This window comes from Eptatretus burgeri, chromosome 1 (assembly GCF_056783735.1).
Source record: "Eptatretus burgeri isolate ZD-2024b chromosome 1, Ebu_testis_v1, whole genome shotgun sequence".
NCBI classification, from domain to species: Eukaryota; Metazoa; Chordata; class Myxini; order Myxiniformes; family Myxinidae; genus Eptatretus; species Eptatretus burgeri.
Window position 1 is genome coordinate 131,133,778 of NC_140961.1, and position 19,986 is coordinate 131,153,763.

General features: G+C 44.4%; 1 protein-coding gene across 6 annotated transcripts in view; it reads left to right on the forward strand.

The window, feature by feature from the left end:
* Positions 1 to 19,986, forward strand: part of DNAH10 (dynein axonemal heavy chain 10) — a 494,970-nt gene that overhangs the window by 191,525 nt on the left and 283,459 nt on the right. For all 6 annotated transcript variants that reach the window (XM_085898117.1, XM_085898134.1, XM_085898126.1 and 3 more), the window contains 3 exons: positions 7,212 to 7,445; positions 10,170 to 10,393; positions 12,198 to 12,329. In XM_085898117.1, the coding sequence (XP_085754243.1) occupies positions 7,212 to 7,445; positions 10,170 to 10,393; positions 12,198 to 12,329 (590 nt within the window). The remainder of the gene's footprint in view (positions 1 to 7,211; positions 7,446 to 10,169; positions 10,394 to 12,197; positions 12,330 to 19,986) is intronic.

Consider the following 19,986-nt stretch of genomic DNA (forward strand, 5'->3'; position numbering starts at 1 on the left):
AAGTATTAAACCGAATTGCATGAAATTTAGTGGGATGATTTGTGAGTATCCAAGGACGATTTGATTATATTTTGGGAGCGATCGGGTCAAAGGCCAAGGTCAAGGTCATGAAAAGGTCAAAAACACTCTTTTGAGCATAACTTCCTTCATAATACAGCTATCGACATGCAACCACCGCCATATTGTTCCATGACGAGATACCTTTCGGACGTGTAGTGTCGGATGTGACGTAACGTCATCGGAAGTGCGTCTAAATGACGTCACAAGATGACGTAAATTTTTAATTTTTGATCTCGTCAGTTTTGATCATACCGTTTTGTAGGACTTACCTTAAGGACGTCACACACCAAATTTGACTTTGATCGGACTGACCGTTATGACGTCATTGACATTTGAACATGACGTTTTTCAATTGTGGATAAAATATCCTGATATTTTACATTCAAATATCTATATAATTTATAAAGCAAGTCTCCCAAATCCAGGCATTAGGATCAGTACCAAAATATCTGTTTATTGATGTACAGGTTTTGCCAATTAACTCTGTAGTCAAGGTCAAGGTCACACTTAAGGTCAAAATATACTTGTAGGCATAGCTTCAGATCGAATAGAGCTATTGACATGAAACCAACGTTAAAACGTTCAGTGACCTACGAGCTTTCAGAATGGTAGTCCCCGATTGGACGTGACGTCCCCGGAAGTGCGTCAAAATGATGTCAAAAGATGATGTCATTTTTCAACTTTTTAATTTTTCAGTGTATATAATTCCATTTTGTTGGACTGCCTTCAAAGAGGTTACACACCAAATTTGACGTCAATCGGATTGACGGTTGTGACGTCATGGACGTTTTAAAATGACGTTTTTCAAATGTGCCCGGAAAAAAGTTGCGGCGGCGAAGGTATGCGCTCTACCGAGTGCCCGTTGTAGTTTCAATTATTTTTGGTTACTACGTTCCTCACCCCTGGGGAACTTTTTTGAGATGATGACCAAATGGTGTCTTGTTTCCAATTCACGTCCCTCATTATCTGGCATATGTATGACCTTTTTCATTCAATGGCAGGGGATTCCCCATCTCTGATGGTATATTTATTTTATCCAGGTCTGCAGAGAGTGAAGAGGATGCTACCTGCCAATCAGAGGGATGAGAGATGGTATGGCAGATTGTGGAGTCATCAGCAAAGTGATAAAGATGATTTCCCAGAGAGTCTGAGAGATCATTGATGAGAACCAGAAAAAGCACAAGGGCCGAGAACACCGCCTTGAAGAACTCCAGCCTGGACAGGAAGATGAGATGAGAGAGATCTATTCAGAGCCACGCTTTGATTGTGGCAGGAGAGTAAATCTGTGAGCCATGAGTGGACATTGTCTTGGCTACCATAAGAAGAGAGTTTGGTGAGCAGTGTGGGGTGCTTGACCGTGTAGAAAGATTGCAATATGTCAGGGGAGATGGCTCTGATCTCAAGTTTGGCATTTAGGACCTCTATCCATTGTTAGGAAAACAGAAGCAGCATGTTTAGGTGAGTGTGACCTGGTCTAAATCCAAATGGATGGTTGGAAATCAAGCCATTGGAAAAGAGGAAGGATTTGATGTCGGAAGCAATTATGGACTCCATAACTTTGCTGATGATTGGGAGAAGGCTGGTTCGTCTGTATTTGCAGAGATCACTTTTTGCTCCTTTTTATGCAAAGCAGTGATGTTTGCTGATTTCCAAGGAGATGGCAGATGACCAAGAGTAAATGAGAGGGTGAATAGGACCAAGAGAGGGTGAGCAAGAAGAGCAGAGCAGGTTTTTAGGACATGAGGGCTGATGCCATCTGGACCGGTTGCAGAATCTGAGTCGAGGTTTGACGGTAAGCTCTCCACTTTTTCAGAAGAAAAGGACACAGAGTCCAGGAACAGCTGGGTGTGACTCGGTTAGGTGGCTAGAGAAAGCAATGGGTTTATGACAAGATTTAGAAGCAAACACAGAGTTTAGGCATTCAGCCTTTTCACGTGCAGTGTCAGCAGTGCATATCCGCCTTTGTTGGGTCGGAGTGGCGACCAACAGATCATCACGTACACAGACTACATGCCCTCTACAGAAGGATATAAAGGAGCTGAGCTTTGGCCTAGAATGCTGCCAGAAGTCTCTGAACGACTACCTGGATTCTAAGCGCAACGCCTTCCCACGCTTCTTCTTCATCTCAGACGATGAACTTCTTAGCATCTTAGGCAGCAGTGATCCGGCAAGTGTGCAGGAACATGTGATTAAGGTCAGCTTTTTCACGTTCACATTTCACGTTTGCCAGATGAACATTTGAAGTAAGGAGGGAATGGAGGGGGAGCATGCACCAGAAACAGACTTAACCATATGCCACCAGGATTTGGAGGAGGGAGACAGGTTTTCGAGTTCAGACTTGAGATGAGAAAGGTATTGTTTCCTGGCTCTCCTCAGGGTAGACACACACTTGTTCCGAGATTTGTATAAGGAACTGAGATTGCCTTCAATTGGATTTGCCTTAGGTAGTTCTTGTTTAGCAAATCCTTTGGAGTTCTATGAAGCAGTATCTGATTAAATGGATGAGTGAATGGCAGTGGACATAGTATATCTAGACTTTAAGAAGGCATTTGATAAAGTACCACATCGGAGGTTGTTAGCTAAGGTGAGGGCTTGTGGAGTAGATGGTCAGGTAGCTAATTGGATTGCAAACTGGCTTCGTGATAGGAATCAAAGAGTGGCTCTGAGTGGGAGGATGTAAGTCGTGGGATACCTCAGGGATCAGCATTAGGACCATTGTTATTCACTATTTACATCAACGATTTGGATAATGGGGTGAAGAGTAGGCTTTCCATATTTGCAAATGACACAAAGCTTGGAGGTAAAGTGGTTAGCAGATGGGGTGGTGATCAGATTCAGGAAAGTATTGATACTTGCATCGATTGAGCAATAATTGGCAGATGGAATTTAACCTGAGCAAGTGTAAGGTGTTGGAGATGGGAAAGAACAATGAAAATAGAGATTACAGGATGCAAGGGGTAATTTTGGAGCGTGTCACACAGGAGAAGGATCTAGAGGTGGTAATAGATATGGGAGGTAAGCAGGCAGCACAATGCCAGGCAGCTTGAGGTAAAGCAAATACAGGTTTTGGTTGTATTCGGAGGTTGATCAATTATAAATCAAAAGAGGTGGTGTTAACATTGTACAGGAATTTAGTGAGGGCAACATCTAGAGTATTGTGTGCATTTCTGGTCACCACAATTCAGGAAGAACATAGATGCCATAGAGAGGGTTCAGCGCAGGGCTACTAGATTGATTCTGGGCCTAGCTGGACTCAGCTATGAGGAGCAGCTGAAGGAGACAGAGCTTTATACACTAGAAAGGAGGCAGTTAAGGCGCTGTCACACCTTGACGATTTTGCCAGCGCATGCCGACTTATGAAAAATTTGTCTAAAACACTGGCACACGTCGAATACGTTATGGGTAAGTTTTGTATACGTTAAGAGCATGCTGAAAAACACTGCCATACGTCGTAGTACGCTGGCTTTCATCGTTGTACTTTGCGGTTGTCTTCAAATTTTAGCATGCTTGAAATTTTACGACATATGCCAGCGTATGACTCACACGTTCCGCTACGCTGGTCATAAGTTGTAGGCACGTTATGCGATCGTTGACACACGTCGACACACGTTACTTGTAAGTTACTCATAAGTCGAAACACGTCGAGGTAATGATTAGCGTACCCGGAACTTATTTATAACCTATGAGTAACGTGTTGTAGGCAAGTTACGCGATCGTTGACACACGTCGAGGCACGTTATGCGATCGTTGACACAAGTCGAGGCACGTTTCTTGTAATTTACTCATAAATCGAAACACGTCGAGGTAATGCTTAGCGTACCCAAAACTTATTTCTAACCTATGAGTAACGTGCTTTGAACCTATGTGTAACGTACCTCCAACGCATATTGACGTATGTAGACGTATTTGATTGACGTCTTCCGGACGACCACAGAACTTACTGAACGTGTTTCTAATTTACAGCTACCGTATAATGGCGTGTTGGGAGCGTGTAAAAAACAACAACAACAATAACTTCCGATATTTCGTCACGTGCCGTTACGTCACGTCCGATTGCCTCTTCAGTTTGCTCATGTCGTATTCTTAGTTCCTCCTCTGAATATTTTCTGTTTGAGGATATTGTCACGTCGACGTCGAAACTTAAAAGCAAATGTCCGAATATATTTTAAAATTCGTGATAGACTAAAAAAAATTAAATCAAAAAAAAATCAACAACAACAACTTCAGATATTTCGTCACGTGCCTTCACGGAGCCAAGGAGAAAAAAAAATGTACCTTGACGGAGAAAATAAGTTTCAGGAATGCTAAACATTACCTCGACGTGTTTCGACTTATGAGGAACTTGTGTCGACGTGTGTCAACGATGGCATATCGTGCCTACAACTTATTCCCAGCGTAGCAAAACGTGTGAGCCATAAGGCTAGTACGTCGTAAAATTTTCAGCATGCTTGACATTTCACGACGTACGAGACGTACCACGAAATTTGAGAGCATACTTCATCGTTTTTCAGCGTGCTCTTAACGTACACAACTTACCCATAGCGTATTCGACGTGTGCCAGCTTGGTTCGGCAAATTTTTCATAGGTCGGCATACGCTGGCTAAATCATCAAGGTGTGACTGCATGGTTGACACTTTCAATTTTCAGGCGGTTATGATTTAAATCGGTGTGCGGCAGGTTTTTAACAGGCTACGCCACGAGTTTGTCGGTGATACGTGTAGCGCGCTATGCCTAAGTTAAACTATCGTTGGGCATTGGTTGTGAACGCTGACAACAGGCTAAGCATTCGTTGGTATAAGTTATCTATAAGACAACGGAACGTTCTGTGCCCGTTACTAATATGTTATGCATACGACCAACACGTTATGAATACGACCAAAACTTAAAAGAAACATCAAAATTTCAGCGTACGCCAACGTTTTACATACATTTTTATACGTTGCCATTGCTGGCTAAATCGTCAAGGTGTGACAGTGCCTTTACGAGGATACTATGATAGAGATCTTTCAGATACTGAAGGTGATAGACAAAATAAGTGCAGAAGAATTATTCAACAGAGTACATTGTGATAGGACCAGGTGCCATAGGCCTAAGAGGAAAGAAGAGGAGAGTGAAGATGGTAGTAAGGTAGGGGACTTTTACTCAGAGAATAGTTAATCCATGGAATGGTCTCCCTGGAAAGGTAGTGGCAGCAGAAACAGTAGATAAGTTTAAATTGGAATTAGATATGTACCTGGAAGTTATGGAGATAGAGTGGTGTAGTGGTGTTCGCAGGACATTTAGGTAGCTTGAGCATTGATGGGTAATTGTGTGCATGTGTAAGGAGTGCTGTTGTTGGGGGTCTTGTCAAGGGGGGTTGTGTGGTTGATGATGTGTGTTTTTTACCCAAGCCCAAATTCCCCCTCCCCTGTAAAAAACAAAACAAAAACATTTTCCTTTTCTTATTTTGATATAGTGTTAAATTGGTGCGGTGTTGACATGGTGCAGGCATGATGGGCTAAATGGCCTCCACTTGTGTCTAATTTCCTTGTGATTACGTTCAAAATGTTTCTAGATATTCAATAATTTAATCTACATCTCCATAAGATTCATGAGTCCACAATCCTCAGCACCTGCTGTCTCCTCTCAGGTCTAATCTTCTATGCTCTCACCTGAGCCTGAGTACCTTTTGCTTACGATTATCAGCTCCTTTTTCCAGGTGGTTTCCACATTCATTTGTGGTCTCATTTTTATACAGGGTTGTTGGCTCATATTAGAGCTGGATGACAGAGTGTTGAAGGTTAGTAAACCATCAATCAGTTGTAGGGAGACATGCTAAAAAGTAAATCAATATACAAACCCAACCATATTGAGTATGGTGGGCTGTAGGTGGATTGGGGTGTTCGGGTTGGATGAAAAGGCTTCCTGGAAAGTGTGAACAAGTTGATGATGTACAGCAGTCTTCAAAGAGATGAAGGGAAGAGCATGAGAGACTTAAGAAGGATATTCTACAGAGGGAGAAAAGGGGCACAAAGCACAGGATATAGGGAGCATTTCACTTTGACTTGTGGTGGAAAATGAGGTTTGTGTTTCTACAGGGTGGCCATAAAGTCTGGAAACATAGATAATATACATTATAAATTGTTTATTGACATTACATTACAATACATGATATGTTCAATGTTATTACATGATGTGTTCAATGTGTTGTCCCTCATGAGAAATGCACAGTGCAATGTGCTGTGCAAAGTTGCAATGAACGTGGTGCATTAATGCATTTTTTAACCAGCTTCCCCACTGCACTATGGGAGATGGCAGCTCTTCTGGGATGACATGTGTTGAAGTGCTCTGCTATCCGTCGATATGACCAGCCCTCGCGTCCACTCAGCAGTATCACCTCAACGCATTCGTCTTTCGTCAAGGACATCTTCAAACTGTAACAGAATGACATAATATTATCTGTTTCCAGATTTTATGGCCACCCTGTAGATAAATGCATTCCTCCTGTTGGTGCTCAAAAGTGGGGAAAATCAGAGGGCAGGGGATCAAAGCCAGATGAAAGTTGATGGTGGATGGTGAGGCTGCCAACCTTTCTGCAGTGAGGGGAGAAGACCATGTGACTCATCGTCTTGCTGTGATATACCATTGAGCATGAAGGCCTTGGACTCCAACATATATGGAGGCAAAAGGGGGGGGGGGGCACCGACCAGCCCGTTGTAGGGAACCGCACTTATTACTGCTGCAGATGAATGCCTTGTACACCCTTGCAAGCTGATATTGGGCAAGAAAGAAGTTGAGTTTACAGATTATTTCAACATGAAGACTGGCTCTGCAAGACCATTTAGAGATGTGGTCATTCTAACGAAGGTTGTAGCAATTGGTTTATTTGTTGGAAAATGTTGGGTGGTTTGCCTGTTGGTATTCGTGAAGTGACAAGGACCGAGTGAGGTTACGTGACGTGTGTATTGAACATCATTTTTCAGGTGATTGATCATTTCCTTGAGACATTTCCTATTGATGAGGATGATGGCACCGATACCACCAGAAGTGGTTGTTTCAAGTATTACTGCTCTATACTGCTCTCTGGCTTTCTTAATCAAAAGTGCTTTGCTAAGATAAAAGCCTTATCATTGTACAAGTTCTCTGTATGATCTCTGTTGATGTCTGAACAGATTATGATGGAGACAGCAAAGAACCCAATCATAAAGCATTGCTGTCATGTGACTGGGCAGCTTGCCAAGATGCAAGAGCTGAGCTTTGGCCTAGAACGCTGCCAGAAGTCTCTGAACGACTACCTGGATTCTAAGCGCAACGCCTTCCCACGCTTCTTCTTCATCTCAGACGATGAACTTCTTAGCATCTTAGGCAGCAGTGATCCGGCAAGTGTGCAGGAACATATGATTAAGGTCAGCTTTTTCACATTCACTGTGTGTTTTGTTAAAACCTGAGTATAAATGTTGGATTAAATTTTATACCGTTGAGAATATAATTGCCATTATACAGTGCCTTCAGAAGGTATTCACACCCCTCGACTTTTATCACATTTTATTGTATTACAGCCTGAATTTAAAATGGATTATATAAAACAAAATTGTCACCGATCGACACAACTTACCCCATGATGACAAAGTGAAAAGATATTTTTAGAATTTTTTTGCAAATCAATTAAAGATGAAAAGCTGAAATATGTTACGTTAATAAGTATTCAACCCCTTTGCTATGACACTCCAAATTGAGCTCAGGTGCTTCCAATTTCCTTTGATCATCCCTGAGATGTCTCTACAACTTGATTGGACATGATTTATAAAGAAACACACCTTTCTATATAAGATCCCACAGTTGACAGTGCAACAGTGTATGTCAGAGCAGAAACTCTACCATGAAGTCAAAGGAACTGTCCATATAACTCCAAATAGAATGATAAGGAGGCATAGATCTGGAGAAGGATATAAAACAATGTCTAGAGTGTTGCAAGTACCGAAGAGCACAGTGAGTTCCATCATTAGGAAAGGGAATGAATATGGAACTACCGAGACTCTTCGTAGAGCTGGCCGTCCACCCAAACTGGCATCTAGGCAAGAAGGACCTTGGTCAGGGAGGTGATCAAGAATCCAATGACCACTTTGACAGAACTACAGAGTTCCTTGGCTGAGAAGGAAGAACCTGCAGGAAAGACAACAATCTCAGCAACACTTCACAAATCCAGGCATTATGGGAGAGTGACCAGACGGAAGCCACTTCTGAGAAAAAGGCACGTGACAGCACGCCTGGGTTTGCAAAAGGCACTTGAAAGATTCTGAAAGCATAAGGCAAAATATTCTGTGGTTTGATGAGACTAAAATTGAACTTTTGCCTGAATGCAAACTGCTACGTCTGGCAGAAACTGACCACAGCTCATCATCCATCTAACACCATCCCTACCATGAAATATGGTGGGGGCATCATCATGCTATGGGGATGCTTTTCAGTGGCAGGGACTGGGAGACTTGTAAGGATAGAGGGAACAATTAATGGAGCCAAATACAAGCAAATCCTTGAGGAGAACCTGCTTCAGAGTGCAAAATATATTGGACTGCGGTGAAGATTTATGTTCCAACAGGACAATGACCCCAAGTATACAGCCAAAGCAACACTGGAATGGCTTCAGAACAAGAATGTGAACATCTTTGAGTGGCCCAGCCACAGCCCACACTTGAATCCCATTGAGAATCTGTGGAAAGACTTGAAGATTGCTGTTCATCAAGACTCCCCCATCCAACTTGACAGAGCTTGAGCAAATCTGCAAGGAAAATTGGGAGAAAATCCCCAAATCCAGATGGGCAAAGCTGATACAGACACCCAAAAAGACTCAATGCTGTAATCACTGCCAAAGGCACTTATACAAAGTATTGACTCAGGGGGTTGAATACTTATTTACACAAGACATTTCAGGTTTTTATTTTTAATTAATTTGTAAACATTTCTAAAAACATGTTTTCACTTTTTCATCATGGGGTATTTGGTGTAGATCAGTGCCAAATAATTTAAATTTTATCCATTTGTAGCTCGCCTGTTCGAAGAACAGAGAGCTATAGCGATACCCCCGGCGTAAGCGTCATCGTCAGCGTCAGCGTGAGCGTGAAAATGTTAAAGTTTTTGGTGCAAGTTATTTCCTTTCTTATGTTTTTCTCTACCACACTATTTTTTACTGATTACAATATACAAATACATATATTGGTTGATAAATTATTTGGATCAGACTTCACTGCAATGCTTTATAAAAAATATTATAAGACTAGTCTTTTAAAAACGATAAATGTATAAACAGGCGAGCATTGGGTGGCTTTGACACCATCTCTGGTTATTTCAGGCTGTCACACAACAAAATGTGACAATAGTCGAAGGGTGTGAATACTTTCTGAAGGCGCTGTATCTTTTATAAATGCATGTTTCACAAGGTACTCTGGCTTGAGAGACACAAACAAAGCTTGTAAGTGCTTGTAACTCAACCCCGCCTGGTGTTAATTCAGCAGCCAACAGGGCTCAAACTCAGAACCCTAAGATCCTAAGCAAGCCACCTTAACCACTGAGCCAACACCAGGCTTACATGAATGAATGAGAGCAGATGGATTGAGCTGAAAACGGCCTTGATTTGCGATTGCCCAATGTTTCTTCGACACCATTTGACAGGTTGCAACCTCACCTAATACACGTCGAAGCAGAAAAAACGACATTCTGAGCAAACAAGCTTTTAAATATTTCAGGGTAGTACTGAAGTTTGTTTCAAAATGAAAGTCTTTGTACCAAAACCTTGTAACATCACGTGAAGACTTGAAGACTTCACATGTAGGCCCGGAGTTGAGTTTAATTCCTGATTATATTTTCCTCAATTTGAATTTGAAAACACAGCAGTCCAACACTGGAGTCAAACTTGAGACTGTACTTGAATCAACTCCTGATTTGTTTGTTTGTCAAATGTTTTTCGTATCTATGCTGTATCCAAAACTATTTCTTTCGCAAGTACAAAAGACTCGTATTAGATTATTTGATTAAAATATAATTAATTTTTTAGAAATAGCCTCTCATTGCTCACTTTTCCTTGCATAATGTCATCTGTCATCTCTTCCCGACTCATTGTCTCCATGACACAGATGTATGATAACGTGGCAGCTCTGCGATTAAATGACGCATTGGGCGATGGGATGCTCGCCGAAGCGATGGTGTCGGCGGAGGGTGAGGTGATGGAGTTCCGACAGCCAGTGCCTGCAGAAGGCCGTATGGAGGAGTGGATGATGGCAGTGCTGATTATGATGCACCTTACAAATCGCAACATAACCAAGGAGGCGATTTATACCTACTGCATAGATAAAAGCAGGTCAGGTCCATATTCTTAAACATTATCAAACACTTTGTTTATTGATATGGAGGGCTGGTAGGATGGCCTCGAGGTACATGCACTCACCCCTAAGCTGTCTAGTCTGGGTTAGAGAGAGCAGGGGGAAACAACAGCTGAGTTGAAAGACAAATATGGGATGTGGGGAGGAATGAAGGGCATGTGAGGACACATGGATACAGAATGTGAGGACACATGGATACAAGATGGATACAGAATGTGAGGACACATGGATACAGGAAGAAGGAAAAACTGGGAATTTGGAAGGAGGTAGACTTGGGGGTGGGGGTTAACGAGGGTAGAAAACATCATGGTTTTGGATGAAGTATGATCTGAGATGGTGATAAATCACTGTCTTGAAGACGTGGAGGAATGAATGAAATTGAAGAGAATGTGGAAGTTGGTTCCATAGGTGAGAAAAAAAGAGGAATGACTGAGTGAAAGTGAGCAGTGAATCTGCATTTTTGGGATTTTCACCAGAAGGGTGGACAACATGCCCTCTACAGAAACCTGGGGGGGGGGGGACACAAAGCTAAGCATGGAAAGAGCAGTGGGTGCAAGACCAGAAAGGAGACTGTAAAGGACAGAGAGAGACCACCAACCTCTCTATGATGGGAAAGTGATAGGACCAAGGACTCAGCTTCAATGTGGGAGATTCCAATGATTTTGAAGAAATGTATGTGCACACAAATTACTTCATAAGAGCGTGAGGATAAAACTCACAGCATATTGCAGTGCACTCATTAAAATGGCTTCAGCTCGAAATATTTTACCTTCATTCGGTCATCTCTAACGAGATGACCTAATAAAGCCGGACCAAATGTCCGTCCGTCCGTCAACAATTTTTCTTTCCAGTCTTGATGAAACTTAGTATGTGGATAGAGGTCGATGAGTGTTACACAACGATATAACTTTTGTCCGGGTTCAAGGTCAAGGTCACGAGGTCACGTAAGTTATAAAAATCGCCATTTTCAAAGCCTATCTGGTCTGCCATTCTACAAGATATTCGGCAACTGTTTATTGATTATGATAGTAAAAAATATTATCTTGTATCTAACCGGACAGATTTTTGAATTTCCTTCCCGTTTGATCGTCACATGATCTGGAAGATGGTCAAAAACGCCGATGCGATTCACAAAGAAGGAAGGAAGGAGAAATGAAATGTAAATATAAAACATTTTTAGCCTTTTATATTTATACATTTTCCGCCGAAGGTGCAAAAGTTTCAAAACTCAAAATGTAAACGCCGGCATTTATTTTCAAAATATAATTTCGTGCGCGCGCGCCAAAATGCCGAGTCATCTTTAACCAAACTGCGCAGTTTGAGCTGCGCAGTAGAACTGCACAGTAGTCTTCGGTCATAACTGAACATCGAGAACTTGTGGTATTATAGAGATGACCGTCACCCCCACACGGGAGTACTTTTTTTGCTTTTGCTGTCAGCCTGATCTCGCTGCTGTCACGGTTACTGCTGAGTCTTGTCACAGGTGGTGACTATCAAAGTTCACAGGTGGTGGCATCACTTCACAAAGTATCCAAGAGTGTGGGATTTGGGTTGGGGGTGGGGCGAAGGCAATCCAGGCAATGCACCTCTTCCAGTCCCTGTCCAGAGAAGTAGATTGTATAGTTTGATTAATTATCTATCCTTGTGGAGAGACAGTCTGAGAGCATGTGACTTGATGGTATTTCATCCCCTGACTCCGAATTAGTGAAGATTGCCATTGGTTTTCACATGCATATCATTATTGCAGGTTCTGTAATTAGGACTTGTTTCCTCCTTGTGCAGGATCGATTGGATGTTGTTATATCAGGGCATGGTAATACTGGCTGCGAACCAAGTGTGGTGGACATGGGAGGTGGAAGACACATTCCGCAGCATGAAACATGGGGAGAAGCTGGCAATGAAAAACTATGCCAGGTTGGTACTGGTTCTAGTATAGGGGCCAAAATGAAAATGAGGCCTATTTAAGGACTTGGGTTACTTTGTCTGGTGGAAAATCAAAGATACAAGGTACATACTGTACATGAGGGTCATCACCAAGTTGGACGTAGGTTTTGAAAGTGGTGCAATTTTTTTGATATTCGCTTTATAAAATGACCTTTGACCTGCACATTGCATTCTCCTGCTAAAGATACAAGGGGGCAGAAATTGTCAATTATCCATAAATTAATACTGAAGGACCAATTTCGTGCTCCTCCTAGCGGTCGCGTTACGGTTTTCTCGGTACTGTGACCTGGACTGAAAGAAACTTCGTACCTGTAAGAGTGCATCGCACATCGTGGTAATAGTCAACTTTCAACTCCGAAGCAGAATAAACACTTTTCGTTTTACATTCGTTTACATGGCGACGTGTGACGTCACCGCTGAGAGGCGTAAGGACGTCATGACATCATCGGTCATTCGCTGAAGTCATTACGTCCGTCGTCGACAGAGCGTGACCGCTGACAGGTGTAATTCCACTCCTCGAAAATAGCGGCTGCAATGCAAAACCTTCTTCTGCACGTGCTGACTACCTCAGAATGTGAATTTGACACAAAAATGTAACAAGAAACATTTTATCTATATATTGTTGTGGATTCCCGCCCACCAGCGTGCGGACGGCCGCTTTTAGCCAATGGTGGCCGCTTCGTGTTGGATTAGGTAGAGGCGTGTTGGCATCCCGGGTCCCTTTCCGAGGGTCGCCCATGCCCAGTACACTGCCCCCCGTGGCATTCTGGCACTACGGGTCCCGCACCATGCGGGCCCACCCGTGCCCACTACGCTATCCCGGCCCCTCTTTGACCCTTGGCCTACCACGGCCGACTAGCCCGGTGCCCGGGGTACCCACGAAGCGAAACTCACCGTTCGCAGCCACGCCCCCAGCCGTCAACAGGGCTCCTGCACCCCTCCAAACGGGTTTCGAGCCTACGTTTCCAATAACAGCAAAACGACCTCCATTTTGTCAATTTGACTAATCCACTAACTCACATTACACTGACCCCGGGGTCCCTTGGGTGGGAATCACTCCTCCCCCCAATCACTCATCACACCATGCATACCACATTCGCTCCATACACTCAGGCACGCTGGTCCTCACTCACTCAACATGTTTCCTTTCAATCCTCTTCTCTCACATCGCTCGTTCTTCTCTCACATCCCCACGTTCACATCAATACTGCCATTCTTCTTCCTAAATCCCTCACTAACTCATGCTCCCTCATCATCCCTTACAATATAGCATGTTCCATTTAACACTACGTAGCTAAGCCTCCTCCCCACTACATAATCAAAGTTGGTCCGTGTCCTCAAAATCCCATACTCCATCCTAAATCTGAACTGAATCCCTCTACCTAATCCATTCCACAGGCTCCATGAAGACTTATCCCTGCCCCATGGAGCCGGTCTTACTAAGCTAACCCATCCCCCTAACTAGTTGTATCCTGTGCCCCGGACAGGGGGGTCTTCCACCCCTTGCCCAGGGAATCCTGATCACCCGAAGCGAGGCTTGCTTTTTTTTTCATGTGTGCACCAGCACGGCAACTCGCAACCTGCGCTCTTTCCCCGTGTCGTCATGGCAGCTGTTCGTGCACCTCATCCCTTCTTGGACAGCAACTTCCGGCAGGGATTCCCCTCCTGCCGGATTCCAACCCTGCAGCCACGACGTCACCCTGTGCATTAAAAGCAAGCCTCGCGTTTTGAGGGGTTCCCCACACGAGCACATGTGCTCTGCTCGTCAGAGCTTCACACACACGCTCGCCTGGAGAACCCATCCGGTCCATATTCATCATCCAGCCTACCTTCTGTCCGTCCCCGGGTTCGGCTCATCCACCGCGTGCGTTTCCGGACTGGATTTCACTCGCGTAGGCGCGCACGCGGCGGCCTCGTGCGTAGCACAGCACGGTCCTCACGTGCGCTGCCGTGCAAATCCGGAACGATCCCCAAAACAGCTACGGCCGCTACTCGGCCTTTGTCCACCGTCAGGCACCGTCGTCGCCGACATGCCACGCACGCGTTCTCCCGTGCCATGATGCTCACACACCTCGAGATGGCACTTCCACTTGGACATGCGGTTGCATGTTCCCGCATGCCAACCACCATCTCCCTCACGTACAGCAACCTCACACACGCTGTCTCTCTCACACATGGCCGTTCACTCACGCATGCCATTTCACTCGCACAAGTGGTTCCACTCACACACGGCCTTCCACTTGCACAGCGGGTTTCACTCACACAATGCGTGCTGGGAAGCACGCATTTCAGCACACTCAAAAACACACATACTGGGACAATCACGCTGGGGATTTGCGCCACAAGGGGTTTCGGGGCCTCCATACCCCCCCAAGCTCCGTGTGTACCCGTCTACAGCACTCGACCCCTTCTACCTCGCAAAGCTCGACCGGACCCACCTGGTCGAGATCCGCTTCAAGGGAGCATAGCGTCTCCCTCCATCCCTGATGGAGGCTATCCGGCTGCTTGCACTGGGTCACGACACATTCCCCGAGCTCACCCTCATTGTCCCTCGCTAACTCCATGTGTGTGCATTCATCTTCAGTTTCATTTAATCCACCCTCTATCTCCCGTGTCTGTTATTATTTCCACAGTCTCCATTTTCAGCGTTTGCCCTAATTGTTGTTTCATCCGACGAGTGATGTCAATCAAGGCCCGCACCACCAACGTTCCTCCCTGTGGTGATGTCACACATCCCATCTTGTTGTGCTGTTCTACTTCCTGGCTCCATTTGAATCGTTCTTCCTCTCTGAGCCCCCTGAGCTGTTCATTATCTTTCAGGAGCTTTTCCATCTCCATGGACTCTAACTTTGCTATCTCCTTGAGTTGGTTAATTTCAAATTCATATTGTTTTTGTTTTCTAACCCACCGTCTCTCATGTTCTTCATTCTCCAATCTCATAGTTTCTTTCATTTTGTTGATCTCTCTTTCCTGCTTCTCATTCTTTAGTCTTGCTTTGGTTTCTAATTGTTCGATCTGCACAGTTTGGTTCCTTAACGTTTCATTCTCCGTTCTCTTTCTGTATTCCTTTCGTTGTTCCACATATTTCTCTGTTCTTTCTATCGTCTGTTTTCGGATTTCTCTTATCCAATTGCCTGATCTTACCTCTTCCTTCAGTTTTTCTAATTCCAAATTGTGTTTCCGTTTTTCCTTTTCTAGCTTTTTTTCCATTCTTCCTCCAATTGTGCCCGAAGCCCGCCAATGTTCGCCTGCCTCGCCTGCCATGACCACGTGGTTTGAATCGTTGGTTGGGAGCCCCCGCCTCGTGTCATGCCATTTGTTGTGCTATTAATAGCAGCCCACTCCGTGTTGCGCTGAGGTGCGATCGCGCCACTATTTTGCGATTTCGAGTCTATTTGCCGGCAAAGTACATGCTCAGTATATGAGGGTGAGCGCCCCCACTGACTATAGTTGGTGATGGGGTTATAATAAAAAGAACCGTCCCGGGCCATGGATTCTACATTAAAACACATTCCTAATCCAGCCTGCACCCGCTCGCCTTGAAATGCCATTTTGCGTATCAGAATAATTTAAAAAGCTCGTATTTTGGGGGAACGGAGGGTCGCTCTACACACCCTTGGTCCGATTCCCGTGAATTTAGTTTGGAGGGGAATGAATCTGTTTCCCGCTCGCTGACACCAGTGTTGTAGATTTCCGCCCGCCGGCGTGCGAACGGCCGCTTTTAGCCAATGGCGGCCGCTTCGCCCACCGAACGGACAATCCAGTCGCGGCTTTCCAGATCAACGCCGAAAACCAGCCACGGGTGTGTTTTAAGCACAGCACAGCCTAGTCAACACTATCCGCACTACAGGGTCAATCGCCAAATTGTCGATACACCTAATTAATCGCGCGGACAGACTACCGAGAGACTGTACCTCAACGGGGCCGCTTGGAAACGAGCCGCTTAAGCAGCTCGCTTCGTTTTGGGATAACCGAGCGGGGTATTATCGCGCAGCCCCGTTGGACCCAATCACTTTATCGGCTATTTAAAAACCAACTATATTCCGAACGCAGAACGGCAGTTCAATCAAGGGAAGAGGACGCAACGAACGGGTTAACATTTGAACAAGCACATTTATTTACAAAGCACATGTAAACAGTGATGCAGTCATGCAGGTATGCAATTAAGGAGAGCACGCATGCAATTATACAACCATTAAAAGCAATGCAAAAGAGCTACTACCGTCTATCTATTATGTACACACTTATACAGTTCTACTTACGGACATGGCGCCACAACGTTCATTCAAAAGAAACAAAGAAAACCCCCAGGAAAGACAAGGGGTAGACTAGACCTCTTGGGTCTTTATTTCACGGAGCTGTGATGACCACAGAAGCTCCGCGAGGCCGGGCTGGTTACCTTCACCTTCGAGGTTCCTCGCTGGGGTGACCCGCGACGTCCCGTCCTCACGGCAGCTGTCGTGAGCGCGGTCCGGCCCAGGCCCCGTCCGATGGCCTGGTGATTCGGTCCCAGCTGGCACCGCCTCAGAGGAACGAACGGGTCTTTTGCTCTTTCAGAGTTGATGCTCTCTTTAAGAGCCCGTCCATCCCTCAGCGCTGCTCGGACTGTCCCGAAGTCCGATCACAGATCGTTCGATGCTGGCTGGCGACCTCTCTCCGGTTCTCCCCACGTTCTGCACACGAACGCGCAGTTCTGCGCTGCACGGCAGGCTTGGCCGCGCTCTCCGCTCCCGTCTCCTCGGCGAACCCAGACCCTCACTGCCCTCCACTGGACTCGAACCTTGATCTTCACACCACACCAAACCCCGACCGACTGCCCTGAACTGGCGCTCTGCGCGCCTTTTTATAGGGTTCGTGAGGCGAGGTTTGATCTCCGCTCTTTCCCCTCTGACCCCCACTGGCTCCGCCCCTCTTGATCTCCTGATCCGAATTCCGAGGCGAAGCTTGGAGCGAGCGGACGTGGTAGAAATCATCGACGCTGAAGGGAGAGCGGACGTGGTAGAAATCACCGTCGCTGGCAACGAGGAAATCCCCGCGTTTGTTTGCAGCGATCTTGCCTTGGCCGGTGCAAAGATGGCGGCGCCCGCGGAGCCGAAGGTGAAGCGATATTGCTTCGTTGTTGGGTTTTGGGGAAGATGTGGTTTAGGAGATGGTGGTTGGCGTTGTGGAGAAGGTGGTTGTGGTTGGCGTCGTGGAGAAGGTGGTTGTGTGAGGGCGGTTGTGGAGAAGGTGGTTGTGTGAAGGCGATTGTGAGAGCGATGTTGGTGGTGGAGGTGGTTGTTGTGAAGCGGTTGATGAGAGCGATGTTGGTGGTGGAGGTGGTTGTTGTGAAGCGGTTGGTCCAAAATAACGATAGCAAAAGAATAACGGCTAACTCAAAGATCACAGCCCGGTTACACGAATAAAATCCCTTTAAACATCGGTGGGGAAATCTATCTGAACACAGACTTATCGACATAACCTTTAAACATCGGTGGGGAAATCTATCTGAACACAGACTTATCGACATAACTGATCTAAGGATCAGGGGACAAATCAGGGGACTTCTTCACAAGGAGTAGTGTACACCAAAAATGTCGTGTACAAGGACGTTTTGTAGGCCTCATTAGGTAAGGCCATGTAGTACATCGACTGGGATCCGGCTCTTGCAAGAGCCCCCACTGGTTGTCATATTGGGCTCATGGAACGGAATCCGTCTGTGACGGGGTTTCGGCTAGTATGTATTATTCAGCACTTTCATTTTGTTGTTGTTGTTGTTGTTGTTGGGAGGTAACAAGTGGAACAAATAGACAAAATTAAAATCGAGATTAAATATTTGCCTTTAATTTCTCTTTATGATTATATTGTCATGAAACATTAATAAGAAAATGTCATTTCCATTAAAATGTGTTATACCATGAATACTAGAGCCTGGTGTTGGCTTCATGGTTAGGGCAGTGGCTTGGGATCCTAGGATCCTGAGTTTGAGCCCTGTTGGCCACTGAATTAATACCAGGGGGTTGACTCAGCCTGTCATCCTTCCAAGGTCAGCAAAATGAGCACTAGTGTACTGGTAATAGAGGCACTGCATCAGTGGCATAGCCATGCCCCTAAACAATGATGCAACCCGCAGTCAAAAAGGCAGCACATGATGGGAACCATGAATACTTTTTTGTAAGTCATATTTTTGCAATACCAAGCAATGTCAACTCAATGTCATGTTTGGCAGTATTCCAATGCTAAAACACCAACATACTATGCAAAATGGTAGCAAACCCTACCCCTAACCATATCATTATTGTAATATGATGCGTATATACGTTTATGGACAGTCATTATCCACATCATTCAAAGCTGCATCAAAAGTATTCATTGTGGCATCTTGTAAATTTGTGTATACTTGGGTGATATTGATTGCAGCAAATTACTTCATCTACTGTTGTGGAGATAATTTAATTGTTGAAAATGAAAGAGATTATAAAGGTTCAATTTACATATTTTGACATAATTTTCAATTTACATGTTGAGGAACATAAATGTGGAGCACACCAAAATTTTCTGTTTTCCTACTCAAACCTGTGAACATGTACTTCATTTTCAATACAGGTAGTGATAACAAAAATGCACATATACATGTATTTTGTATTAGCACCTCCACATGTATATCCAGGTAGCATAAAGAAGGAGTACATTGTCATTGGTGAGCATGTGTTTGTCTTTGAAGGTGTTATAGAGTTGGAGCAACTCAAGCACAACATAATATACCTGTTATTCCATTAAGAATATTTTGTTCAGTCATCCCTTTGCCTAATAACTGCCCTGCTACATAAAGATGTGCAACTGTCTCATCCAACAAATGTTTTAAGATTAATATCATTCTTACCTTTATGTTCATGTCAAATGCTTCAAGTTTCTGAAGGAAGCTCTCGAAAACAAACCACAAGACGACGTTATCAAACATCGATTTGTTAATATATCCATATGAATACTGTTGCTGAAGAGGAATATCTTAAATGATATATGTAATTCATCGGCTTACACAGTTCTCTGATATATTTGTTCAACTTAGCTGTCTGAATCAGTGTCAGAAGTGTGCAGAACTCTGTTGCTACACAATTCCTCTTCACATCTACAAGCCTCAGAACAGACAAGGTCGTCCTTTTGACATTTGCACCTCATGCACGGTTTTCACACTCCTTGAAACTCCTTGAATTTCCTGGAAAATGAGATTCCATTTTCCAGTACTTGAAAGTCCTGGAAAAAAAAGAAAAATAAACTCCTTGAAACTCTTGGAAACTCCTGGAAAATAAACCTTTTTGTGTGCACTGTCGCTTACATATTTCTATCGTCTTTTTTTGTAAGAAATTAAGCCGACATCGGTCATTTTGCCACCAAAGGATTGATTAACCTGGATTAGGGTTATGCTCATTGATTCTGTATGCGGTTGTAAAGTGTAGTAAAATATCAACCAATGAAAAGCATTGGAAATATATGCTATAACAATTCATTAGCTGTTGATCGATGACACCACCATAATCTCCCTGTCAGTAGCATATTGGCTTCAATGTTGAGTAACTGCATGAACGTCTCTGCGCGGAGTAACTTTTTGGCTGCAGAACGGAGAAGCAAAATGTCCAAAGTTTGTTAT